The 26948-nt window shown below is 38.7% G+C and overlaps 1 protein-coding gene across 1 annotated transcript; it reads left to right on the forward strand.

Moving 5' to 3' along the window:
• Positions 1–9060: 9060 nt before the first annotated feature.
• PABPC1 (poly(A) binding protein cytoplasmic 1) lies at positions 9061–25352 on the forward strand. The gene is made up of 16 exons (XM_059165909.1): positions 9061–9584; positions 9698–9926; positions 12992–13185; positions 13386–13501; positions 15546–15685; positions 17260–17354; positions 17680–17817; positions 18016–18111; positions 20991–21263; positions 21482–21572; positions 22175–22285; positions 22373–22527; positions 22764–22848; positions 23299–23429; positions 24012–24105; positions 24907–25352. The coding sequence occupies exons 2-15, from the start codon at positions 9734–9736 to the stop codon at positions 24102–24104; spliced, it is 1911 nt and encodes a 636-aa protein (XP_059021892.1). The 5' UTR covers positions 9061–9584; positions 9698–9733; the 3' UTR covers position 24105; positions 24907–25352.
• The last annotated feature ends 1596 nt before the right edge of the window (positions 25353–26948 follow it).

The raw sequence follows: 26948 nt of genomic DNA on the forward strand, positions 1-26948 counted from the left end.
TGGTTTAACCAACATTTATGAATGCATCATTACTTATTAAAAAAAATTAAAGTCCTACTTTTTTGCCATATAGATGCTTATCTTAAAGAAAATAGGCAGTGTTCCAGAACTGGTGAGAAAGAATTTGCCTTGTTGGGTACACATAAAGTTATTCTATATAACTACAAGGAGATTTAAAATCTAGACCTAAAATCTAGTCATCACAAACCACAGGTCTATTTAACTTTAAATTTAAATTAATTTAAACAAAATCACATTTCAAAGTCAATACCTTGGTCACACTAGCCACATTTCAAGTGCTCAGTAGCCATTCGTTGTGTGGGACTAATGGCCATATGGAGAGCACAGACATAGAACATTTCCACATCATAGAAAGTTCTATCAGATGGGCTGCTGTAGACTTATGCAAGAGGCCACCAGGGTTATGAACTAGCTCTTCAAACATAGCTGATCAAGACAAAGAGACTCAGGAGTACAATAACACCAATATATTCCAATGCTAATTTTCCCAAGATGACTCAGTAGAACAGCACTTACAGGTGTAATCAAAACTCCCTGCATTAGGTTTCTAAGGCAGACTGGTATATAATTTTGTTACCAAAAAAATCAGTCTGCCCTAGGATAGCAAAGGCAGTTACTGTGTAAGAGTTAAGAATTATTTTTCTAAATGTAAACTGAGATTAAATAAAACTAACATAGTTGATATTTACTGAATTTGATATTCTGCATTGATTCAGTGAATGAGTCAACAGCACTAGCACGATAAGAGTGAGTAATGAGATTCAATTATTTTCAACTTCTTTAGTACAATTTATCAACTTTTGTCATCTTTGCTATCATTATGAACTCAGCTTTTCACAAATAAACACATTTTAACTAACCCTAGTCATCATTTTCCTCTTGATATTCAAATTGACAGAATTTAGCCAGTGAGTGCCCTGTGTTCTTCCTTGCAACACCATTGTGTTTAAGCATTCTCACTTTCTGGCCTAATAAAATATTCCAAGACTTACTGTATCTTCCCAGACCCAGACATGAATCAGCCCTTTTCCAAGTCAAACTATGTTTCCTTTGAGTGGAAAATAGTATTAAACCCAAGAATGTTGGCCTTAGGAGTGTTTATCATCAAGCTGAGTGGTGGAGTAACATTATTCCTTGGCCATTTCATTGAACACAGCTAGAAAAAACATATTTATTATATGGTATTAGTTTATATTGATATTTCCAATTTCATTCTCACATTACAATATGCCTATTTCAATTTCTTAAAATCTTTCATCCAAATTATATCCCTTTTTTACAATTCAATGAAACATTCAATTATCGCTCTAAATAAAGATGTTGGATTCTTGACAAAGTTAGCATAATCACTCATTTCTCTTATCTGATGTTAAAAGGATCCAAATAGTAATGTGAATATTAATATTAACAGTGAAACTACTGCATAGCTTTCAATTTTTTTCTTGCTTTTCCTTAGAATGCTTCTCACAAAGGCTATCCAGGCCAATTATTTTGTCACTCAATAGAACTTCATTTTGCTTGCTTGGGTAATACTTAGGAGTGTACAGTTTGGTCCTCGTGTCTTTGCCCATGAACAGGCAGGCAACTCACCCTTCTGAGTTCTCAGAGATAGTGGTTTCCAGCTTCTTTCTTTTTCCTCTTGGGAAGCTAGGATTTTCGTTTTGAAATGCAAGTTGCTTAGCTTAGCAATAGTTAAATGCAGATAGGCTCTCTTTATATTATCTTTTAAAAATAGGTTTATATATGAAAAGAAATGGACAGTGTTCCAAAATTATTAGTGAAAAGGAAATGGTATCATCTGGCAAACCTAAAGTAATTCTAACCGATTAAAATCCAGACTTACAACTATAGGGTTTCCAAGTCAGAGACACACTGGACAGGTACCCATACTCAATATTCTCTAACTATGATCATTCAGAGTATATTTATGAAGACATAAGCAGTTATCCATCAGTTAGCCAAAGTATATTTTCTTGCTGAACCTACAAATGAGCCCAAAAGAAGATTTCTAGAGGGAGGTTGTTTATACCTTGTTGGTATCCTTGAAGAAAAAGCAAAATAAACCAGTGAACCATTGTTACAGGAGCTGCCTATTGATGAACAATACAAACCTGGAATGGAATTTATTTAATCTGACAGGTAGGTGACTTATGACTCAGAGGAGAGCTGCCACAGTGCTCTATCAGGGCCTAACCCAGAAGAAGTGGCACCATGACAAGTATGTTGCTCATAGGCCTGGACATAGGGTTTACCTGCAGGCTCTGAGTCTCCCTTTGCCCTCCCTTTGACCTGTGTGCTGAGTATATGGGCTTGCTAACTGGTGGCTATTATTAAATTAAGGAAACTCAGCCTGATTGCTCTTCTCACCTCTAGTCCCAAGCATCCAAAGCTAATGTACTTTAATGCACTTGCCTTGTGTACCCAGAGTACCTTGTGCTCACCCTACCAGTATACCATGAATTGTGTTGCATTGTCATGATTGGTCATCATGTCTGTCACCCCATTAGACTATATACATCCTTTATGTAACATTTTACAATTATAGAAGTCTCCAGAAAGTAGAAGTCTTCAGTTGGGGGTTGCTATAGTCTCTCACTATTCACATCAAGCCAGAGCTCTTATAGTAGACTTAAAACCCTCATGAAACCAGCCAACTCTAATTTATCTAATATAATGAGATATAAATTATTCTATGTATATCCTAGATAACAGTGCCCTGAAATTATTTATAAATCTCTAGGAAAGTTCAAATGGTCAAGTTTTCCAGAGAACCTTGCAATTCATTCACTGAGATTAAAAGTACATCCATACACAGCAGTGAAGTCAATGGTGTTAACATTGTTACATATTCTTTAAGGTAGAGATTTCTCTTGCCCAGTTCTATACTTGCAGCGTTTCAAGGTTCTTAACATACCACTCAGTAAATACATACTGAATGAGTAAAGTACATACATGGAAATATATACATACCTTTGTAATCACCAACGCAAATACTTCTCCTTTAGTCACCTACCAGAGAAGCTCAGTTTGGCAGTGACTTCAGATCTACCTATTTTAAAAATCCCACTGATATTTGAGATATGTTGGCTAAAAGCTACCCAACGACCCTCAAGAAGTTTGGCAAGTTTAATGCAAATTTAGCTCTCAACAGACATAATCTTGTCAGATGGTAATTAGTCATTGTGAAGAGTTGACGAAAGAAAAACATCCACATAAAAATTGTTCCTGCAGTTTTTGTAAAACCACTAAAACAGTCTCCTGATTTTCTAGAAAGTTAAGCTCCAGGAAGGCAGAGAGTTTACTGGTTTTAATGACCTTAAACGACACATGCTACAGGCCTAAATGAATACTTAACTTGTAGTGAATGAATGAATGAATTCTATAATCTGATGTCTTTTATATAGAGTTACACAATAAATTCTTTCTAAGGTTGACTACAGGAATGAAGTTTGTCTTCCTGAATAAACTGGTGTGCTTCTTTTCATTAGACCATAAGAGCATGTTTTCTTCTACCTCACTTCCAGGAAGATTAAGTAGGACCCTTCCAAGAATATCCTTGGTCTGTCCTCTTTCAAATTTAACATCTTTACTCCCCCACCCAGATTGCCTTTGATAAACCACAAGGCCACAAGATTGGATCCTGTGCTCCTTTTTCATCTAAGCCCCAGTCTCTCTTTCCTCATACTTGCTCCCCTTTCTCCTGCTCTCACTTGCCTTTACTCACCTCTGTCTGCCATGTTTCAGCCATTGGATTTTGTCATATCCTCAGCACCTCTTGTCATCCTGCCTCATGGCATTCCTGATGTTATTTCCTCCACTGGCAATGCTCCATCCTGTCATTATTCCAAGTACTGGCCCCTTGAATTCCCAGATCAGAGACCTCGCCATTTGAACTTGCACTACCTGTGTTTGAATCAAAGTTGTTCTTTAAGCCTTAGTTTCTTCATTGACAGTACTGTTGCCTTCTCATACCTCAAAGGGTGATTGTGAAGAGGCACGTAAGTACTCAATATATACTAGTGCTTAGTATTAGCATAATTTCTTTATTTTCCTAAAATGTATTTTTCTCATGCTTTATACCTGGATTTACATACTTGGGTTATTTGTGCCTTAGGAACCAAGGTCCATTTCAAAATTCTCACATTGACATTCCCCACAAAATCCACAACCCGGATAGGCAATAGATAGGGTTTTTTTGGCTGCTCATCTAATAGTTAGCATGGTCTCGATGTAGCCATGGTACTTTTCTGCTCTCTGCACTAGTTTTAGGACAGTGACAGTTGTATTTTTTGTATGTCTGTCTACATGTGTCCATCTCTGTTTAAGAGTTACATTTATAGAGACAAGAGTTGCTCCGTCAATGGTAGCACTGAACATTCTGTAATTTAGACTCACAAGTAACACTTTCTCTAGGTGTCACCCAAATCCTATTAGGTGGGGAGTGGTATTGCTATTGTGCTTGCGTCCCTGCTGTTAGAACTGGCTGAACACAGAGGCTATGCCTTGGAAGGGCACTTTGTAAGGAGACCTAAATATGCTGAGATTTCTCTGAGTTTCTTCTTCTTTCCTACAACAAAGCCATTAATTGCCTTTTTCTCCCAATATTATGTTTGTGTTTCTGAGCCTGTGTTTATGACCCTAAGTGGGTCTATGTCAGAATCTACCGACTTGGCAGCCATTTCCTCACAATGAATGTCATGTACATCATCTGACACACAATGTCAGAACCAATTTCAAACTCTTTTATAAATCTTTTTCTCTATTTTTGATTGGCATCAGGGGAACAGGTAATGCATGTGGAAGAAAACATAAAATCATGATAATTTACAAATCTGAGTAGGTGTTATGCCCCTCACCAACCCAGCAAAGCAAGGAAGCACATAGCTAATCCTCTTAAACATTATAGAATGTTTAAGTCCATCATATGGTACAATGTCCTCAGCTTTGGAGGTCCAGAAAGTTCTTTGGGTCTTATCATGGACGTTGGTTAATATTTTTCTCTTTCAAAGATCTACAGAAACTTTATCCCTGCAGTTGGGAAAGGGCTGCTGTACATCCTTATTATTCATTTCAACTATATCTCTCCATAATACCTAAAGACCTTATAAGGCCAGTCAACTTTAATTGATCATATGTTACATGGAATACTATAAATTATTCTGAATATATTCTGAATATATCTTGGACATAGCTGAAAATTACTTCTGAATTTCTGGTGAAGTTCAAGTGAACCAGTTCTGTGGAGTACTTTACATTTTATTTTATTTTTATAGGTTAATTGAATGATGTTGATTTCATTAGATATTCTCAGGCATCCACAGTGAGATGCTGCACATATAAAGACATTATTCTGTCCCACAGCTTGCAATCTAAAATTAGATATACACAGGCAAGCCAGATAAACATAGCACATTTTTTTAAGACCAAAAAGAAATGATGGAAGAGAAAAATGAGAGTAGTGAATCAAAAAGTCAAAGGGAATTGACAAATATGCTATCTTCTGCCCTTCACTCGTAGCCATAATTTCCTCTATCAGAAGTGATCATATTGTTAAAAGTCAGTCATACCATATAATGTCCTCAGCTTTGGAGGTCCAGAAAGTTCTTTCATCTAGTAATCATTGTTTGTCCCTGCTTGCCTGACTCTGGGTACTAAAAGTCTCCTGCCTTTAAGCTCAGCCTGGACATGAGTACCCAGCCAGTATGTTAGGATATATTCCCTCTAGTAGCCTATGGAGTTTGAAAGTGGCTCACTGCAGGAGGCCAAATGATCTGGAATTGAACACAGCCCTAGGTGTCCATGCCATGTGAACTTCAGGGTGAGATCTCCCTATTAACCTTCATCCTACATGCTCCGTCCACAAACCTGGCTGACCTTTTCCCTGAATTTAGGATATAAAAAACACCTCCTCAAACCCAAAATGTCACCTCCAATGTGCCTGGCTTCCTGAGCCCTGATAGGAATTTAGATTAATAGAACATAGGCTCTCTTTTGGAACTTACAACTCATTTTGGAGTTTACAACTTATTTGGGGAGACAGCTCATAGAAAGGTTCTTTTCAATAGAACATTTAGTGTTCTATTACTATTCTATTATTATTACTATTACTATTACTATTACTATTACTATTAGAACATGTAATAGATCAATGTAATGGCAGAGGGGTGGTCAGGCGGAAGTCTAGAGGAAGAGTATCCAACCCAATCTGGTGGTCAGGGAAGGGTAATGATGAGCTGAGAGATGACTGAGAGCAGGGAGAATCTCCTGAGAACCAGGAGAGTTGCAGCCCAGGAGCCAAGAGAGGGTGTTTACAAAAAGAGAGGGAGGAAAATAAGGTCAGATTCTGCAGATGTCAAGCAAAATGGGACTTGAAGAGAGTCCGCTGGATTTGTCAAATAGAGGAGAAATCATCGGCAGGTCAGTTTAAGTAGAGAACTATCACAGCGGATTAAAGAATTGAGAGACAAGAAGTAGAAATACAAAGCTTGGCTGTGAAAAGAGTGAATTAGAGAGGAATAGGTCATTAAGGGAAAGTTTATTTTGATTTTTGATCTGAAAAACAGGTTTCTCATCTGATAGAAAGGAGCTTCACAGTAGAAAGGGGCTTCACAGAAGTCCTGATTGACCAGCTTCCTTCTCACAGTATTTATTAAGCTACAAAGCATTGATATATTTTTCCAGTGACTAGAATACTTCTGCCTACCATGTAGGGTATCCATTTCCAAAGTCAAAGTGCCCCGGAGGCTCAGCTGTTAATTGGACTTATCAATTAAGAAGTTGCTTGTTCAAAATAGCTTTGTAACAAAGAGAAGTCTTTTGAGAGTTATTTAATCCAGGCTCTAGTGAAACCAGAGAGTGAGCCCTTTCTAATGACTGAGGTACTCAAATCTAACCTGGACAAACTCATGTCAAACTATTGTTCCCTGACAAAATTTTCTAGACTCCAAGCAGACCATTTTTCTCATCTTTGTTATTTACAATCATGTTTTAGTGAATTCTACCAAACAGTACCCTCATATTCCTCCACCAGAAATACATGTAAGCCCCTGGATAATCTTGGTAACTATGTTTGGTTTTGGATAGTTTTTATTCTTGCTGCAATTTCCAAATTATTGGAGGTGATCTCCCTTCACTCTCCTTTACGAAGTATACCTCTTCTTTACCCGTTTGTTTTCTCATATTACCTGTTTAAGTAACTGAACAAAAATGCTAAAATGAAATCGTTTTCTTTCAAAGTACAATAATGGAATTTCCACCCTCCTATTTTTTTTAAGAAAATATAGAATCTAATAGAAAATTGTCACAGCCAGATAAAATGCTAGGATTGGATGTTGATGGTACTGATTTTAATGCGGATATTTATGATTATCAGAGAGCTCCTCATAAGCCTCTTGAGGACAGGAATTTGTTTTTGTCCTTTGTCTTCCTTACTCACAGTACTCTCCACTTGGTAGACATTCAGTAAATATATTGATGGATTGATTTTTAACCACAGAGTTCTAACAGATGGAATGGTGATTTATCATTTAGTAATAGATGTGTCTTCCTAATGCACAAAGTTTTGCTCTTTTCCCTAATAAAGCACATGAAACAGTATGTTCTTCAAAAATATTATCTTTTTTCTACCAAGATGGGGGCAAAATAGCACTTATGTGGGATTCCGGTGGTTTAAATTTTAATTAAATGACAATAAAGCACCCAGTCCACAGCTGGCAATGTATCTGACATGCATTTAAGTTTATTGAATTAAAGAATGAATTGGGCAATCATTTAGCTTGAGACTGCTCCCTTAACAGTAAAATAAAGTTATTACTAGGTGCTCCACCACCCACACAAGATTGCGGTAGGGAACAAATGATAGGATGTTTATGCAAGTGCTTTAGAAACTGTAAAGTACATTACTACTTTAAAGTGGGGATTTGTATGCTGACTTGATATCATTCCTATAAACTGGTATTTTCTAATGGCCATCAATTTAATAAATTTAGCATTTTTGCTGAAGTCCACAACTAATGTATAAAATTGTTTTAAACATTTGTAATACTGCATTGAAACTATCCCTAATTTTGCCTGCTTGCAGGTCCGTGGTGCTATGTACAACTGTGAGACTCACACTTGAAGAAAAACGAATTTTTTTGAGTCCCGTTTTCTACCTCTGAGAAATCGCAAGTAGAAATTGCACGAATCAAAGATTCCAACCTAACAGCTTAAGTTAATAGTGATCACAACACTTTAAAAAGGGAAGCGTACAAAGACCCCGAAAACAGCCTTCCCAATTAAAGCCACTTTGACTAACGACAGGGTCCGGTGGAGACCGAGAAGAGCGCAGGTCTCGGAAACCTTGGGAGGGAACCCAAGAATTCGTCCCCTCCCCCCTTCTACTGAAAACACCGCCGAGCGGCGACCGGGGTCCAGCGCCGGGACGGTTGGGGGTCCCCGAGCCAGCAGCCAGGACCCGCGGCCAGTTCGGGTCAGCGAGCGCCGCGGCCGTTGGGGACTCCAGCTCCCAGCAGGCACCGCTTCTGCGGCCGACGCGCGTGGCGGCGCTGCCCGCTGGGAGTCGTAGTGCGGTCCGGGTAGGAGAAAAAGGAGCCAACCCGGCTCCTTTCACGCACATTTCGGAAACTGGGCCTGGAAGGAACCACTCCAGCCCACCCGTGCTCAGGGTCCCTAAGGGACAGGGGCGAGTGGAGCAGGGCAGGCCGTGGCGGGAAGAGGCCCGGACGGCCGTGCACGTGGGGGGTGGTTAGCGCCGAGGAACCCGGAAGCCCCGCGCACCGCCCACCGCCGCGGTGACGGGTTAACGCTTCTCCAGGGTGGAGGTGGGGGCGGGGTGTGTGGAAGGAGAGGCCGTCCCACCCGACTCGTCTCAGACCCACTAGCGAGCCAGCCCTCCCCTCCCCCTACGAGCTCTACGCAGCGCAGACCCCGCCCCCCGGCCGCGGCGCGTGCGCAGGAGCCCCGCCCCTCCGCTCCAGCCCCACCCCCACACCCGCTGCAGCCGCCGCCGCCACCTCTCCCTTCCTCTCTGCTCTTTCCTCCTCCTGTTTTCTCTTCCCTCCTCCCCCTCGCCTCCTTTTCTCCTCCTCCTCCGGCGCTGACGCTCGCGTAGGGCCCTGGCGTCAGACGCGCGGGGGCGGGGCGAGTGCGGCGGGGGGTATAAGTAGAGGGTGCAGGAGGCGGTGCTTCCCCTTCTCCCCGGCGGTTAGTGCTGAGAGTGCGGAGTGTGTGCTCCGGGCTCGGAACACACATTTATTATTAAAAAAATCCAAAAAAAATCTAAAAAAATCTTTTAAAAAACCCAAAAAAAATTTACAAAAAATCCGCGTCTCCCCCGCCGGAGACTTTTATTTTTTTTTCTTCCTCTTTTATAAAATAACCCGGTGAAGCAGCCGAGACCGACCCGCCCGCCCGCCCGCGGCCCCGCAGCAGCTCCAAGAAGGAACCAAGAGACCGAGGCCTTCCCGCTGCCCGGACCCGACACCGCCACCGCCACCCTTGCTTCCCAGCCGGCAGCCAGCAGCCAGCAGCCAGCGGCAGCCGATCGACCCCGTTCTGCGGCCGTTGAGTAGTTTTCGATTCCGGTTGATTTTTGTCCCTCTGCGCTTGCCCCCGCTCCCCTCCCCCCGGCTCCGGCCCCCGGCCCCAGCACTCGCTCTCCTCCTCTCACGGAAAGGTCGCGGCCTGTGGCCCTGCGGGCAGCCGTGCCGAGATGAACCCCAGCGCCCCCAGCTACCCCATGGCCTCGCTCTACGTGGGGGACCTACACCCCGACGTGACCGAGGCGATGCTCTACGAGAAGTTCAGCCCGGCCGGGCCCATCCTCTCCATCCGGGTCTGCAGGGACATGATCACCCGCCGCTCCTTGGGCTACGCGTATGTGAACTTCCAGCAACCGGCGGACGGTGAGAGCCGGGCCCGGCGGGCTGGCGGGCGGGCGGCCATGAGGCGCAGGCGGCGGCGGGCGGGCTAGGCCGGCGGGCCCGGGGGAGGGGACGGGCGGGCATGTCACCCCCTGAGGGCCGGCGGGGAGAGGCTTGGGCGCCGGGACCCCCGCTTCCCGTGCCCGCGGGGACCCGCGCTGCCGGCAGCCGCACGCCTGGCCACTTCCTCCTTTGCGACCATTTTCTCGGCCTCAGCCGCTCTCAAACTTTAGGGTGATGACGCGCCGGGAGGGTTGGTGAGATAGGGTTCTTCCACCGCTCTCCCGCCAGTAGCCGCGGGCTTCTGGGGCGTCGGGAGCCGAGCCCCCTTCTCTGGTAATAGGTGGAGGCGCTCCCACCACCCCGGGCTCCTGCCGGCGCCCCAGGACGTGGAGGAAGTGCGATTCGGTGCTCAAAAAATACCACGTGTTGAACCCTGTAACCTCACAGGCCCGAGGCCTGTCTCTGCTACTGGCCCAATCGCCTGGGGGAGCCACAGGGCCTTAGGATAAAGTTAATTTGGTGATGTGGTGGTCCTCAGGTTTCTGATTCCATTCTTAATAACTTGTCAGTAACCGATGGCTCTAGAAACGTAGATTACCGATGAGAAGCGCATTTGGGGTTTTCCCCGAGTTCAGGCATTTCTCACTAATACTAACAGCAGGTTGGTGGGAGCAGAGGGTGTGGAGGATGACCCTTTGGAAATGCACTGTTTTCTCAGGCATTGTAGGTTATTTGAGGTTTTTTTATCCAAATTAGATTCGTAATACTGGTAATACAGAATGTTTCTTCCCTTCTGAAATAATTCTGTGCTTTCGAGAAGATCCCTCCCCCCAAATGTAATCAAATTTTGGCTGTAAACTTCGAGTGTAGTGTGGACTGGACCATTATACTTCTTGGCCTTCAGTAGTAAAGGTTTCTTTATTTTTTAAAGTGGTCTGAATATCCGTATATCATGGGTAATTGAACAAAATAACAGTACTAATTCACGGAGGAAAAAATGTGGCTAAAACTTATCTTTTTATTTTGAAGTTAAACAGTTCACAAAACAAAATTTGGCAAACAGATTAAGATAGTGGCATGATGAGTTCCCAGGATTTTCTTTATATTTGGATCAGTTAACTTCCAAAAGTCAGATTCACTCAATTTTATGGCCCAGTTTTGCTTTTATCCCCTCAAGCTGCTTGAAAACATGTCAGCTAATATGGAATATAAGGAATTTACTTTTAAATTTTTAATTAAATTAACTCAATAGGACTGGAAGTTATTTAATGATCAGCTTTTTGTTAGATGAAGTTACTGTCACGATTTGGGTAGACATACTACTATTGAGTGACACAGCCAGAAGTTGTAAAACTGCACTGCAGGTTTCCTGCCCTTTTGCTCCGTAAGCAGTGGCTCCAAATGTCAGTCCATAACAATTTTTCCAAACTCTGGACAAGATTTACCGCTGAATGAATAGATTAGGGAAGATAACTTTGGGGCAGGTAATCACAATCTAAAGTTAACAGAGAACACTTGAACAAATTCGAAAGACTATAAAATGTAACTTTTGGAAGTGGCTGTTATTCTTTCCAAGCTTAACAATTTTAAAACAAACCCAATTTTTAAAATATCTTGTGATTTGAAAAGTTGAACTTCAGGTTACCATGGTTACAGTACACTGTATGTATTCTCAGTCTATACCAGTGGGCCTGTACTGTAACCGCTCAAAAGAAGATAGCATTTGTTCATCTTACATTTGTTTGGTTTCTATATGTACAAATTACCGTTTTTCCAAATATTTTTTCAGTGGTTTTCTCTTTTCCTATTTACTGCAACATCGATGGGCTGTTAGGATAGCTTCTGAAAGTGACCAGTTTCCAATTAACAGGAAGAGGTGACTCATTCAAAAGACGCTTAAGCAAAGTCAGCTAAAAAACCTAGGGGAGCTGAGTAGGTGTGGTCAATTGATAATGAGCTGACAGCTGATTGTCACTATCTTCTAGAAACTGGAGCTTTCATTTATAAAAAGAAGTGGCCGGAAAATTTGTCCTCTCAATAAATTTACAGTTATATTGGATGGAATTTGTGAGAATTGGTGTTTCAGAACTTCAAATGGACTATGTTTTTTCCCTCTTGAGGACTAATGTTTTTTACTTAAGAATATATTTCTCCATGAAAAGTCTCAGTTTATTTAATAAATGCCTCATGGTAGAGATGCACTTAATTCAGTATTTCATAGACTCTGAAATCAGGGTTGATTCTGAAATTTTTCTAGCACTATGCAGAAATAATAGATTAAATGATCAGTTAAGTAAATCAATGACTGAAGATAAAATTGATTTAATATGTCAAGAAAGTTTAATGAGTGAATTGCGAATCTTACAGACCTGGCATTAAAAATTCCGTATTCATTATATAGCTAAGTTTGCCAACCTCACATTAGTTTTTGAGGGGCTAATTCAAATCTTAATCTGAACAGATATAACTTTTTTTTTTTTAAACATAGTAATACGAAGTTTGTGCCATGAGTCCCTGAAATCACCCAGCTCCCCAAATCCAGGGACTTTATTATTATTTTTTTAATGGACTGATTTTTGTATAATATTGGCTGTGGTAAGCAAAGAAAAGGCCGATTTTGACAAGTAAGGGAAGAAGTTAAAATATTTGAAAAAACTAAAAGCTTTTAAGTCTGGGTAATTTACAGTTATCTAATATTTTTTATATTGTTCATTAAGCAGATTGTATGTGAAGGGATATCTTGGTTTTATGTTGAACCAAAAGGGGATTTTAAATTTATGGTAGTTAATGGAAAAAATGTTTCAGAAATATGTTGGTGATACGTCATCTGTTAAGATGGGAAATTAGGGGTTTCTGATAATTGTCTTCTTCTTTAGCGTTATACAATTTAAATCTAGACTAGTGTGAGGTGTAAGGCCCAGCAATCTTGAAATTTAGATAGGGAGAGAGGGGCCATTCCCAACTACTTTCCCCATAATAATTTATATAATTCTTAGTGGTCTAGAAATGTTTTGAAGTAATACTCTGAACATGTCTTTTCACAGCGGAGCGTGCTTTGGACACCATGAATTTTGATGTTATAAAGGGCAAGCCAGTACGCATCATGTGGTCTCAGCGTGATCCATCACTTCGCAAAAGTGGAGTGGGCAACATATTCATTAAAAATTTGGACAAATCCATTGATAATAAAGCACTGTATGATACATTTTCTGCTTTTGGTAACATCCTTTCATGTAAGGTAAGCAAAAATGTGACAGGTAAACATAGTGTTTTACCTTCTTGTAGTTTATTTCTTAAAAGAGTAACCATGCTATCTGTTAATGGATAGCTTTATTTCCCAAATACCCATGCTAGGAGGCCTACAAGTTCTTTCTGAACACTGGAAAAAATGCCAAATCAATAGCAAGTAATGAAAAATTGGTATCTGTTTTTCCCTAGGTGGTTTGTGATGAAAATGGCTCCAAAGGTTATGGATTTGTACATTTTGAGACACAGGAAGCAGCTGAAAGAGCTATTGAAAAAATGAATGGGATGCTACTAAATGATCGCAAAGTGTAAGTATAAATAGTTAATCATGTTTGAGATCTGTTTTTAATAGTCAATTCATTTTACAAGTTAATACATTTGTGCTCTTAAAGAGATTCAACTGGAGTGAAAATAATGAACCACATCTTGGTAGATTTTATCATTATGTTTTTTCCTTGTTTGTTGTGACAAATGAATAACAGTGAATTATTGTAATTAACTGGTCGACATTCAAGTCAGAAAGCAAAAGAAGATAGGTATACTGAGATACAAAGCTTTTTCAGAATAAGTGCATAGTTGAAAAACTAGGAATCCAGACAGAAACTTAATTCCTAAGGTAGTCATTGACCTGTTTTACATTTTGAGGAAACTGAGTTTAAAATAATTTGCCTGTATTTACCCGTTGGTTCAACAGGTAAGCTGGGATACAAACCCAGTGGTCTAAATTCAGAGTCTAAAGTTGGCTTTTTACTTGGCTATACTACTACAGTTTATTGATGGGAGTAGTTGTTCTTTTACCTTTTCACCTTTCTTCACCCATTTAAAGGTAAAGTAGAATTAAACCAGCAATCTATATAATTAATCTTTCCTGAGATAAACTTGTTTTTAAAAGTTGGCAGACTTTTTATATAATGGCACTGATAAAACCTCTGAGACTATTCTGCTGCAGGTTATAAAACTGCAGATTATATGAGCCCAAAGAAGTAACATCTCTAGTTTTTTATTGTTCGTGCCAGTGGTTTTTGTTTAATTATCTGAGCAAATTCAGCTGTAAGGTCATCTTATAAATGAGCTGAGTTCATGTTGCTGTGTAAACTGCAGTGATGTCTTACAAATTGGGCTTAGTTCTAACAGCTCCACTGCATCACTCTTAAGGTGTGGTTCCTATAAATCAATTCATGAAGTGCTGTGGTCATTCTGTACATGAAGAAATTGTTAGGTACATGGTGTTACCTATTTAAATTTTTTGTCACTACATGATTAAGGAAAGACTGTAATGTAAAAAGAACCCGTATGTCTAAGAAACCAGCAGTTCCTCAGTGCAAACAATGTTTACAAAGGCTAGTTGTTAGAATCCTTATTTTTTTGAAATTGCACATTTTTAAATGAGAGAAATATTTAGCATCATTAGTATTAGAAGATGAAACTATCTTAACAGTTTGCCTGTTAACATGCTTGGGGGCAGGGGAAGAATGTCCAGTAATGGTGGGGGTCTAGATTAAATAAAGACTTAATTTATTGCTGTTTTGAGTATAAAATGGAAAAGTCTGTGTATATATAAACTTAAGGTCATTTATATGCCTTTTGAACTACCATGATTTCTGTAACTCTATCATAAGAACATATAACAGAAAGGCTCATTAAGCTCCAGCATTATTAACAAAAAGCATGAAGTTGTGATACCCACAGTGGAAAATTATGTTCCTGTTGAGAATGTTCCTAAGGCTAATAGCTTGGAGAAGCACCACAATATGGGTGGGGTGGGGAAGGTTAAGGAAAAGACCTAGGGAAAATCCGTCACGATTTGGGTGGTATCATGGAAGATGGTTTTTTACTTTATTTTACAATAGTCTTAAATGACATGTACTACTATTTCATTAGGGGAAAACTAAAATTTTAAAACATTTAGTTGATAATGCTGCAAAGAAAATTTGCCAAGCTGTTATGTGTTAGAGTACAGAATTCAGAAGTTTAAATTTCTATTTTAGGAGAGCACAAACAATGTGCAAGGACCACTTTGAAATAGCAACGATAAAAGTTTTTTCTTTGGCATGGTTCATGTGTTACTCCCACTCATTTATATTGATAGGCATGATCTCTTTAACCCTGGGTTAGCTAGAAGGAAGGGAGGGAAGTGTGTATGAAGAAAAATGCTTCCTTTTTTCTTATAGTTAAGAAGTTTGTTCTTATTTTATGCTTCCATTTTTTTCACTTAAGGCACTTGTTTTTAGTGTGCTCTTTATTCGAGATTCTGAAATTAACAGTAACAATTACAAAATCAACCATCAGCCTTAATTAATCTGAACTTAATAAAATAGAACCTAATTTTATAGTCCTTACATATTTTATTAGATTTGTTGGACGATTTAAGTCTCGTAAAGAACGAGAAGCAGAACTCGGAGCTAGGGCAAAAGAGTTCACCAATGTTTACATCAAGAATTTTGGAGAAGATATGGATGATGAGCGCCTTAAGGATCTCTTTGGCAAGTTTGGTAATGTGTCTGAATTAAATTTTTACACTCAAAGTTCTGAGTAATTGCTCAACATTAGTTTTGGCTAATACTTTATTCTAAAGTGAATGAAAATGAAACTTAATATGGTACTTAAAAATAATTGTCGTTATCTGGATTAAACTACTGATAGTCCATTATACTACAAAGTAGTATATAAATAAAGGTTAATAGTGTTGTATTAGCACAGTAAGGTGTGACTGCCTAATTGGAACAGATTTTAAAAGGTTATGCTACAGTAAGAAATTGTGCTGGAATTCTGCACGTACAGATCCCATCTCATCAGAGGCATGCACATGATAACCGCCAACTTAGGGTGGAATGCAGTCTTTAGTTATGGGACAGGAAAGCTGGCCAGCTTTAGGATATTTGGCCAGTCCTATTAAAAGCCTCATGTTTGAGCAATTTGAAACGATGACATTCAAAGACAAAGCCAGAGATCCTGATTCCCGTGATATCTCCTTGGGATGGCCTTCTGAATCCATGGGATCTTAATTTGTTCCTTGAATTTCAAATTAACTTGATTAAATTTTAAATCTGTAAAGTGTAACCAGCCTCACTTTAGATAGTTGTAACTGATCAGAAGATGAACTGTAAATTGAACGCTTTTGCAGGTGATTTGCTTGTCCCTTATCATTTGTTGATCTAATAAGTTCAGCAGGTGGCTTTTTTTTTTTTTTTGAGCACCTCAAATGATACAGAATTAGGAAATTAATACTTTATTATTGCTGATCTAGTAGGCCACATTGAACCCTCTACTCCTTGGAGCAAAAAACTTGTCCTTTTGACAAAGATTGTGTCTTGCATCTTACTCCAAATTCTCTTTAGTGACTGGTTTTGTATATTTCATCACCTTTTTTAATTAGAAGCTGTTGCTGAAGTTGAATACTGTTTACCAGTTACCCCAAATGAATAATGTTAAGTGAAGTGACCAATATGTAAATTTGTCAAATATTTTCTTGGCTATTTGTCTCATAGAGATTGGAAGTACAGCTTAGGACCAGAGGTACATTCAAAAGAAACAATCTACCTGTGCCCATACATCTTCCATATTTTCTATAATCAAATGTGATTTTTAATCTTTTCTGGCCCCACCTGCCTGAGATAATACCCACCTCAGTTACATGTCTTTTTCACTTGTGAGAACTGGGGCCACACGTCTCCAAATATGTGCTACTTCCTCAGAGTGATACTGTGTCTTTCCACGGGTCAAACCCTGTATTCCCTCGTCTCTCAGTTGAAAATCAAGTGGGCCAAGGGTTAAGAAAATCTTATTTCTTAATTCTGATGTCAGGAAATAAAATTGTTGGCCAATAAAAGGCAAATCTGGTTTGAACTAAGAATAAAATCTCATATTTAACACTCGTCTAAAACATATACCTCCTTAAATGGAGGGAGGGCTGTTTTAGGGAATAGAGTATTTAGCTTCTTAGTAGAAATACAAGGTCTTTGAAGAGACTTTTTTAATTTTTATTTTTTTCATGACTTTGTGTTGAAATTTGAAATGTATAAATGTTGTGTGGAATATGTTTGAATTATTTAAAAAATTTTTTTAGGACCTGCCTTAAGTGTGAAAGTAATGACTGATGAAAGTGGAAAATCCAAAGGTTTTGGATTTGTAAGCTTCGAAAGGCATGAAGATGCACAGAAAGTAAGACTCAAATATACTAACTAAAGATAGTATGGATTTCATGTATTTTATAATAAGAAGGGAGATCATAGAAGGTTTCCTTGCTCTCGTACGGAAATGTACATGCATTACATTGGCTATTTTACATGTATTGTTTTGAATTCCTTGAATTTTTTGTATTAGTTTTGAGGGTATAAATTGGGAATCTATATTCCCAAAACATTGAAGCCCAGTTACTGTGATGGGCCCACTTGAGCATGCGTAACTTGAAAATTTTTCGTGATTGTTAAAGCAGTGAACTTCTCTATTGCAAGTTAGTAATTAAAATTTCTGTGATTTCTTTAAGGCTGTGGATGAGATGAATGGAAAGGAGCTCAATGGAAAACAAATATACGTTGGTCGAGCTCAGAAAAAAGTGGAACGGCAGACGGAACTTAAGCGCAAATTTGAACAGATGAAGCAAGATAGGATCACCAGATACCAGGTTCATTTTTAATTGACAAGCAAAATAAGACAGGGATGAGGAAACCTATTTTACATTCATTTCAGTTACTGCCAGGTAACTGGAGGGTTTGTGAGGGGGAAAGGAGAAGAAACATGGGATAAAATACTAGGAAGTGTGCTTGAGTTCCACTGTGGTTTTCTTTTTCCTTTTTCGATAGTTTGTTTTTTTGTTTTTTAGGGTGTTAACCTTTATGTGAAAAATCTTGATGATGGTATTGATGACGAACGTCTCCGGAAAGAGTTTTCTCCTTTTGGTACAATCACTAGTGCAAAGGTAAACTTACATACTTTAAAATTTGGGGACAATCCATGCATGTTGGTAATATGTATGTAAGTTTCACATTTATACACCTGAGTGTTTTTCTTATTTCATAAATGAAGAGTCATATCGGGGTTTTTGTTGTTGTTGTTTTCCAAAAAGTCCGTCCTTTTTTTCTTCTTTTCTGGAAATCAGGATTTTGCCTCATCGCTTTACAGACATTCAAATTTGAAATAGATGTAGTAGCCTTGATGGTTTATTTTTGTAGGGTCAAGTTCTGAATTCTTCCCGAGGTTGCATTCGTTGACCATAGCGATTGACCCTCACATAATATGCATTGTGCTATTCCGTTTAACTGGTTATTTTTCTGCTTAAAGTGGCAACTTATTAGGGAACTATAATTGTTATCAGGCAAAATTTATATTCACTTACACAGTTCATTCTGGGGGGTCAAACTTTTAAGTCCCCTAGTAAAGGTAGGTTTTCTTCCACTCAAAATCAGAAATGAAGAATTTCTATTCTGAATTCTGGGAATTTGATTTAATTAAGAACCTCTGTTCCAGGTGTTTTTTCTGATGTCCATGGTCCCAAGAATTCCTCTGTATGTAAAGTTTTGTGCATATGTATTTTGGGATATGGGAGGAGTGTCTAAAACTTTAGTCAGATTCTCAAGAGTTCAGGAAACATTAAAATTCAATGCTCTGGAATGACCTCGTGGCTGATCTTCCTAACTCAACTTCTCCTGTTAACTTCATTGATCAAGGGAGCTTCTATGATAGGAAATGTTAGGGCCATACTTGATGAATACAAATAAAAATAAAGAGATGGAGTTGTCTTGCATTTTAGCCTGTGCTTTTGAGTACTTGGAGTGTGCTAGAATCCACTTCTGGGTATCTTTACCCTTTGTATGTTTCCTGAAAGTTGTTGAAGTTGAATATTATGCATGTTTTTAAAGTCCTTTATCGATCATAATATCACTCGGTGGCAGAGATGTGAAAATTTGGCAAGTTTATTCTGGAGGAGGAGCTCATGTGTTAATGCTTTTGCTAAAAAAAGCAGAAAGGTAAAAAGGGAAAAGTGATTTCCTCCCTCCATCCTATTTGGGTGTCCCTCCCAGATAATCTTCATGTTTGTCCAAATAGTTTTTGTAGATTTATAAACAATAATTTAGAAGACCAGGATGGTACTATACAGATTCTAGGACATGCAATTTCACTTAACAGGTCTGGATAGATATTTGCATATTCATTTCAAGGGTTTTTTTCCCCCTCTAAGAGCTGAATATTCATTGTATAGATATACCATAACTTATTTTACTGTACGTACATTGATAAACATTTGGGTTGCTTTGTGTGTTTCCGCTGTTAGACCCACCATTGTAATAAACATGTATCTTTACAAAAATGTCAGTATTTCTAAAGTTCCAGAATTAAAATACCAGGTTAGTGAGTATATTTAAAATTGATACAACCAACTTGTCCCAAAAGGTTAGACACATTCCTACTAGTCTTGTCCATTTAGTAGAAGTTGATATTACATCTTTTCCATTAGTGACATGCCTTTCATATGTTGAGTTTTCCCTGTTTGCAATTTTTATATTAGATTGGTTGTTTTTTTATTGATTAGAGAGAATTTTCTGTCAGCCCTTTGTTTTATATTGCAGATTCTTTCTCCCAGTCTTTAACTTAGGACTTCGGGGGTTTTTTCATCTTTCCTCATATTTTTGCATTTTATATTCAGATGTAGAATCTTTGGCAGTTTGATTTTTCAGTGTGCTATAAATAAGAGATGTGACTTAATTCTTCTAGGTTATCTCAATGTACCACACACATACTATATAATGCAAAGTCCATTTTTTCTTTGTTATTTTAAAATGTTAACTTTAATGAAATAAATTCCCATAACTGCATGGGTGTGTCTCAGGGTCTTGTTCTAGGTACAGTTGACATACTCAGATGTATAGCATAATGACTTGATGTTGGTGTTGTATATGTTGTCAGATGATCATAATCTAGTTTAATATCCATCACTATGCATAGTTAACAAAATTTATTTTCCTTGTGATGAGAACTTGAAAGATCTACTTTTCAGGAATTTTCAGATATGTAGTACAGTAGTCTAATCTCCATGCTGTACCTTAATTGCATTCCCAGGACTTAACTTGTAGCTGGGAATTTGTACCTTTTTAAAAACTCGATTTCCCCTACCCACTTTCCTCTGCCTTCAGCAACCATGAGGTCAGGTTTTTATGTTGTTGTTGTCTGGTTGGGTTTTGGTGTTTTGTTTTGATTCCACATGCAAGTGAGGTCACTGGACTGTTTCATTGCTATTCTGTTTGTACCTGTGCTACACCATACCAGTGAATATAGCTTAGAAAATGCTTATGTGTATTGCCCGGCTAGTGAGGAGTTCTTTGCACCTCCTCATTGCGTCGTTAGAAGATCTTTTTAAGTGTTTGGAAGCTTATTTATGGCCCTTTTGATCTTGAATGTGAAATTTTTATTTTGAAATGTGGATATTCTGAAATTCAGCTGCTCCCCCTTCCCCACCAAAGAATAGTAAAGCATCTTGTCAACTTGCATTGCTAAGTCAAATTTTAACTTTAGTAGGCCTTAATTGGATCATTCAGATACTTAAACCTTAATATTCTGTTGACAGATCTAAAATCTGAGCACATTTGCTGTCTTACCTCTACCTGTCTACTTTATCTTGCTTGGCTGAGATAATGCATGTGCATAGCTTGCCCTTAATATTGAGGTATTGAGGAAAAATTGTGAAAAAAATGAAAGCATTAACAGTGTTTGCTTATTTGAGTCAGTAGCTATAATTATAATGTAATGCCTTCAGAGCCACATTCTATCATTGAATTAACTTTTTTTTTTGTCTTTTAATAGGTTATGATGGAGGGTGGTCGCAGCAAAGGGTTTGGTTTTGTATGTTTCTCCTCCCCAGAAGAAGCCACAAAAGCAGTTACAGAAATGAACGGTAGAATTGTGGCCACCAAGCCATTGTATGTAGCTTTAGCTCAGCGCAAAGAAGAGCGCCAGGCTCACCTCACTAACCAGTATATGCAGAGAATGGCAAGTGTAAGAGCTGTGCCCAATCCTGTAATCAACCCCTACCAGCCAGCACCTCCTTCAGGTTACTTCATGGCAGCTATCCCACAGGTATGTTTCAGAAGAGAATAAAAACCTTACGCAGGTTTTCAGATTTGGTCATTTTTAGTTGTCTGTGTCTTACAGTAGACCTAAGATTAAAACATTTGAATTATGATTAAATTTGAAAAAAACTGTAAGAGTATAAGGACTTGGCTGAATGTTTTGAGACCATAGAGCTAGCTGCATTATTGCTTTTCTTCACCTGATACATGGTTTGCTCTCTACAGACTCAGAACCGTGCTGCATATTATCCTCCTAGCCAAATTGCTCAACTAAGACCAAGTCCTCGCTGGACTGCTCAGGGTGCCAGACCTCATCGTAAGCCTTTTGTTTTTAATTAAGGTTGTGAATTATTTGGACTAAAAATGTACTGGATAAATTAGCTATATTTCAGCAGTATATTGTTGATTTTCATAATTTAGGGTTGTGGGTGTTCATTTTGAGGATCCTAGTATTTTTTAAGAAGAATCCTAAAATGCCTCATCCTTCCTATCTTACTGACAGAGTAATTTCTTTGCTGGTTAGATTTTATGATATAGTTGGGAATGGATCCAACTTTTAACTTCATATTTGGATAGGTAGTAATTTAAAAAAAATCTTGTTCCGTTTGTGAGGATCAGAGTCCTGGCCTTTTGCACCTTACCTTGTGGCCCCATGCTATATCGTAGTAGCACTTGCAACCAGGTTTGTGTACCATGTTCAGATAGTAATAAGTCCTTGTTCTTCTGAATGAATGTTTCATGTTTCATTCTCTGATCTGGGAATTCTAGGAAAATGGCAGGTGAGAGACTAAGCTTTAAGATACTATTTGCATTTAGTCACTTTGGTTTTTTTGTTCAAACCTCAGCCCTAACAAAGCATTGAACACTTCCAGTGGGTTTTTTCCCAGGTAATGTGTGTTCTTCTGTTTTTCAATGTAGCATTCCAAAATATGCCCGGTGCTATCCGCCCAGCCGCTCCTAGACCACCATTTAGTACTATGAGACCAGCTTCTTCACAGGTTCCGCGAGTCATGTCAACACAGCGTGTTGGTAAGTCTTAAAATACTTTCTGTAAAAATTGATTGCCAGTTTGAAAAAATCACAATAAAAGTATGCAACCACATGTTTGTTTTTTAGCTAACACATCAACACAGACAATGGGTCCACGTCCCGCAGCTGCCGCTGCCGCAGCTACTCCTGCTGTCCGCACCGTTCCGCAGTATAAGTACGCTGCAGGAGTCCGCAATCCTCAGCAACATCTTAATGCACAGCCACAAGTTACCATGCAGCAGGTAGGACTTACTCTTTATAAAGATGGCAGGCCTTGGTTGCAGTTAAAGAAGCTAAAAAGACAATTATGAGAGCTTAAGCTATCTAGAACATTCTGCTCATTGACGTCCCATTTATTGTACATAAAAGCGTCTGTGGGAATTAGACAAAGCACATAAGGACGCCTAACTGACTGAACCACCCAGGCACCCCTACTTCTGTACTTTAAACTTAGAGAAAAATTCCCGTATTTTTCTAGCCTGCTGTTCATGTACAAGGTCAGGAGCCTTTGACTGCTTCCATGTTGGCATCTGCCCCTCCTCAAGAGCAAAAGCAAATGTTGGGTAAGTGCCTTTGTCCTACCTAGTCAGTTACAGAGCAAGACTGACTACAAAATGGGGAAGATACTTCGCTGTCATTTTTTAGTGCAAAGGCAGGTCTCAGGTTCCAGGATTGGTCTGAATTGACATGTCTGCTAAGCATGTTAATAGCGTTCCCTGCTTTTAATGAAATACTTTGCTTTTGATGACTAGAATAATAGGGCATTATTTGCCATGGATCCCACCACAGTTTTGGAAGAGGGAATTTGAAGTAAATGAAAAACTTCAAGCACAGAATTAACAGCTTCGTTGCCTTGTGGTAGATTTTAATTGGTTTTTAACTATTAGAATGGTGGGTTTGGGCTTAGCATCTATATGTTATGTACAAAAGTGAGGTTCTTCAATCCAGTATTAATCACGGTGGCTGCCTTTACACTTTTGACTGAAGGAATTTGTGTATGTTTTTGATCCTAGGTGAACGGCTCTTTCCTCTAATTCAAGCCATGCACCCTACTCTTGCTGGTAAAATCACTGGCATGTTGTTGGAGATCGATAATTCAGAACTTCTTCATATGCTTGAGTCTCCAGAGTCTCTCCGTTCTAAAGTAATTTAAATTTGTCACTTACCTAACAGCCACTTCTACTATGTATTCCAGGACTTTTCATAGAAACTTGAACATCACTGAGTGCTTTATATAAGTCATGTGCAGTTCTAAGTTTTAGAAATCTCAGGTGTAAATTTATCACCATGGTGCTTTTATCCCCATTTTGTAATATATGTGGGGAAACAAGCAATTGAGAGTCAGAAATTGACCCTCTGTTCACACAGCTGGTCACGGACAGAGCTTAGTTTGAGCTCCAGTCAGTTTACCTCCAGCATCAGTGCTGTCTTAGCTGTGCTGCTGCTTTAGTGAAGAAAGAGGTTTGCCATTGTTTCTCAACTTTGAGGGGAGTTAAGGTGACAAGAGAGTAAGAAGTAAATGCAAGAGGGTTCATAATTGTAGAATAATGCTGGAACGGAACCCAAAAGGATAAGGCTACAGTTGAAATGGGTTTTTTTGAAAGTGGTTCTTGCTACTTGAATCTGGGGAAAGGACTTTAGTTTGCCTTTTTTGGACATTTATATGTTGTGAATTTGAAATTCTTCTAGTTACTCCTTTTCAGAGCCATGTTTGTTCTTTTTTTAGGTTGATGAAGCTGTAGCTGTACTACAAGCCCACCAAGCTAAAGAGGCTGCCCAGAAAGCAGTTAACAGTGCCACTGGTGTTCCAACTGTTTAAAGTGAGCATTCCTTCCTGGGTTTATTGGTTTAAGCTTGTTTTTATCAGTTTGAGCATATTTTACAAGAAATCATTTTACCATTAATCCAAATGTATTGCTAACTTTTCAAAGAGAGGTAGAAATAGAAATTAAAGGAAATTTTACCTGTTAGCCTGGTATTGACTTGAATTTTGAAATCCAAGCACTTTTAAACGTTTTAGGTTATAATTTGTGTAAGTGGGCTTGGCTGTTTGTGTACTTACTCTCCAAGGACTTTCATAGCTTCTACCTTTCCTTGGGGTGCAGTATTAACAGTTGCCCGGGGCCTGCACTCTTCTTGCCCTTCATTACTTCCAAGAAATGGGGTAATGTAGCAGCATAGCCCAGACCAGAGATTGCCAGAGCTTTTCTGTAAAGGACCAGATAGGAAATATTTTAGGATTTGTGGGCCATGATGTCTATGTTGTAATTACTGTAGTTTTAGGATGAAAGGACTCCTAGACATTACATAAATGAATAGTCGTGTCTGTGTACCAGTGAAACTACAGAAACAGGCTGCAGACTGAATTTGGCCACGGGCTTTAAATTCACTACTGACAAGTGCCAGGATTGGTCATCTTGTTTTGTTGTTGGTACTTGGCCGGTTGCGTCTATACATTTTAAATTTGCACAGTGTTACGTTTGATACATTTAATATAATATGATTGCCAGTATACCAATAACTAGTAGTTCTATTGCTCATTATTTTTAGCAGTTAGAATTATAAAGTGCTAGCCTCTTAGCAAGTTTGATGATTACATTTTTTTCTCCCTGCATTCACAGATTGATCAGGGACCACGAAAAGAAACTCGTGCTTCACCGAAGAAAAATATCTAAACATCGAAAAACTTAAACATTATGAAAAAAAACATTGCAAAATATAAAATAAATAAAAAAAGGAAAGGAAACTTTGAACCTTATGTACCGAGCAAATGCCAGGTCTAGCAAACATAATGCTAGTCCTAGATTACTTATTGATTTAAAAACAACAAAAAACCACAAAAAAATAGTAAAATATAAAAACAAATTAATGTTTTATAGACCCTGGGAAAAAGAGTTTTCAGCAAAGTACAAAAATTTAAAGCATTCCTTTCTTTAATTTTGTAATTCTTTACTGTGGAATAGCTCAGAATGTCACTTCTGTTTTAAATAACAGAATTGATAACTGAGCAAGGAAACGTAATTTGGATTATAAAATTCTTGCTTTAATAAAAATTCCTTAAACAGTGCAGTGTTTCATTTCTCTTTGTAATTGGTTTTCCACAAATCGGTGATAAGCTGGAGTTGGCAGAAGAACCTCTTCATGATAAAGGTGATGTTAAGTTCAAGGATATCATAGTTTTATGGAAAAAGGGGCACAAGAATTTATCCAGTTTGTTTTATGAATTTAGATTTCCATGTGAATTCTTGAACCAAGGTATATTTGTGTTGTTTAAAATTTTTTGAAATGATGCCAGTTTGACTATATTAAGGTTTCTTAGCTGGAAGTTAATTAGCTTAAACCTTCATTATATGGTGTGAAACAGTAACAGCAGTGAGTCCTAAAGTTAGGATTAGTTTTAATCCTTATTCTTGAAAAGATCTTTAATTTGATAGGAAATGAAGTCACAATCGTCAACTAATAACCTTGTCCCCTAAAATACTTGTGAAAAAGTATGTGGGGCTTCTCCATCTAGAAGACGGATTTAGAAGATGCGGGCCAGGGTCCAGTCACCTAAATAAAAATCCTTGGTAGTCTGAATACATTGTTGAGAGAATAGCCTAGTTTTAATTTCTGTTCCATTCTCCACGTATACTACTAGCAAAGTTAAGTTTTCTGGGTTGTACATCTGATTATCTAAGACCAGGCTAAAATAATTTCAACACAAACTCTTCAGGAGCAAATAATCCAGAAAAGACCATGACTATGACAGTGTTATCCTCTGCATAATGAAGCTTTAATCTCCGCTTCTCTTGAAACTCCAGGTGCACATGTTAACCCCCACCTACCACAATGGCTTAAATATGTATTTTGTCTGACCGTAGACTTACCCTCTTACAGGCTGACCGAACACGTAGATGAAAACAATTTCTCTTAGTCACAATGCTTTAAGGCAGAAAAGTATATACCATTTGATCTAAAGTAGCAGATAGGATTTGTTTAGAGAATAGGTTTCTATACCCTGCATAGTTGGGATTTCTTTTGTGAGACTACCTATCACTCCCATCTGTTCTTGAAAGGTCTTTATTAGATGTAGCAAACTTTCCATACTATTGAGAGGAACCAACAAAAGTGTAAAGTATTTAGACCTTTGTGATCTGCTTGTAGGAAACAAGAAAAAAAATCTACATTTGGTTATTTGATGATATATTTGCAAATTCATCTACTCACCAGAAGTTAACTTACAGCCCAGAAGTCTATTTCCTTGCCTTTACAGTCATTTGCCAACATGGCACAGAAAATCTGAGTTGAAACAACCTTTGTGAGGTTTATCGAGCTAGGGCCATGTTCTTGACATTTCTGTGCTTGTTGGTGATTGTGCTGTTGAAATCATTCCTAAGCATAACGTGTAGGTGCTGTCTGGTGTCCCTAGGTTCAGTAAGGTAGATGAGCTTCATTCAGGCATAAGTTCTAGAGCTGTTGGCTGAGTTCAAGGTTAACTATGTGTTAAGTAAGGTGTCTTTAAACAGGAACACATGAAGCAAGGATATATTGATGGAAATGGGGCTGGCTTACAGGTACCTGTTTCCCCCAGGAGCAATGATTCAATATTTGCCAATACATTGTTAGTAAGACTTCATAGAACATAATAACAGCCACAGTTAATGAAGGCTGGTTGTAGCTC

This window comes from Mustela lutreola, chromosome 3, assembly GCF_030435805.1.
Source record: "Mustela lutreola isolate mMusLut2 chromosome 3, mMusLut2.pri, whole genome shotgun sequence".
NCBI classification, from domain to species: domain Eukaryota; kingdom Metazoa; phylum Chordata; class Mammalia; order Carnivora; family Mustelidae; genus Mustela; species Mustela lutreola.

Bases quoted from the DNA above. Each gene is read 5' to 3' on its own strand.
- PABPC1 (XM_059165909.1), top strand. From the start codon at position 9,734: ATGAACCCCAGCGCCCCCAGCTACCCCATGGCCTCGCTCTACGTGGGG. The intron at 9,927-12,991 runs GTGAGAGCCGGG...GTCTTTTCACAG, and splicing joins CTTCCAGCAACCGGCGGACG to CGGAGCGTGCTTTGGACACC. The intron at 22,528-22,763 runs GTAGGACTTACT...GTATTTTTCTAG, and splicing joins CACAAGTTACCATGCAGCAG to CCTGCTGTTCATGTACAAGG.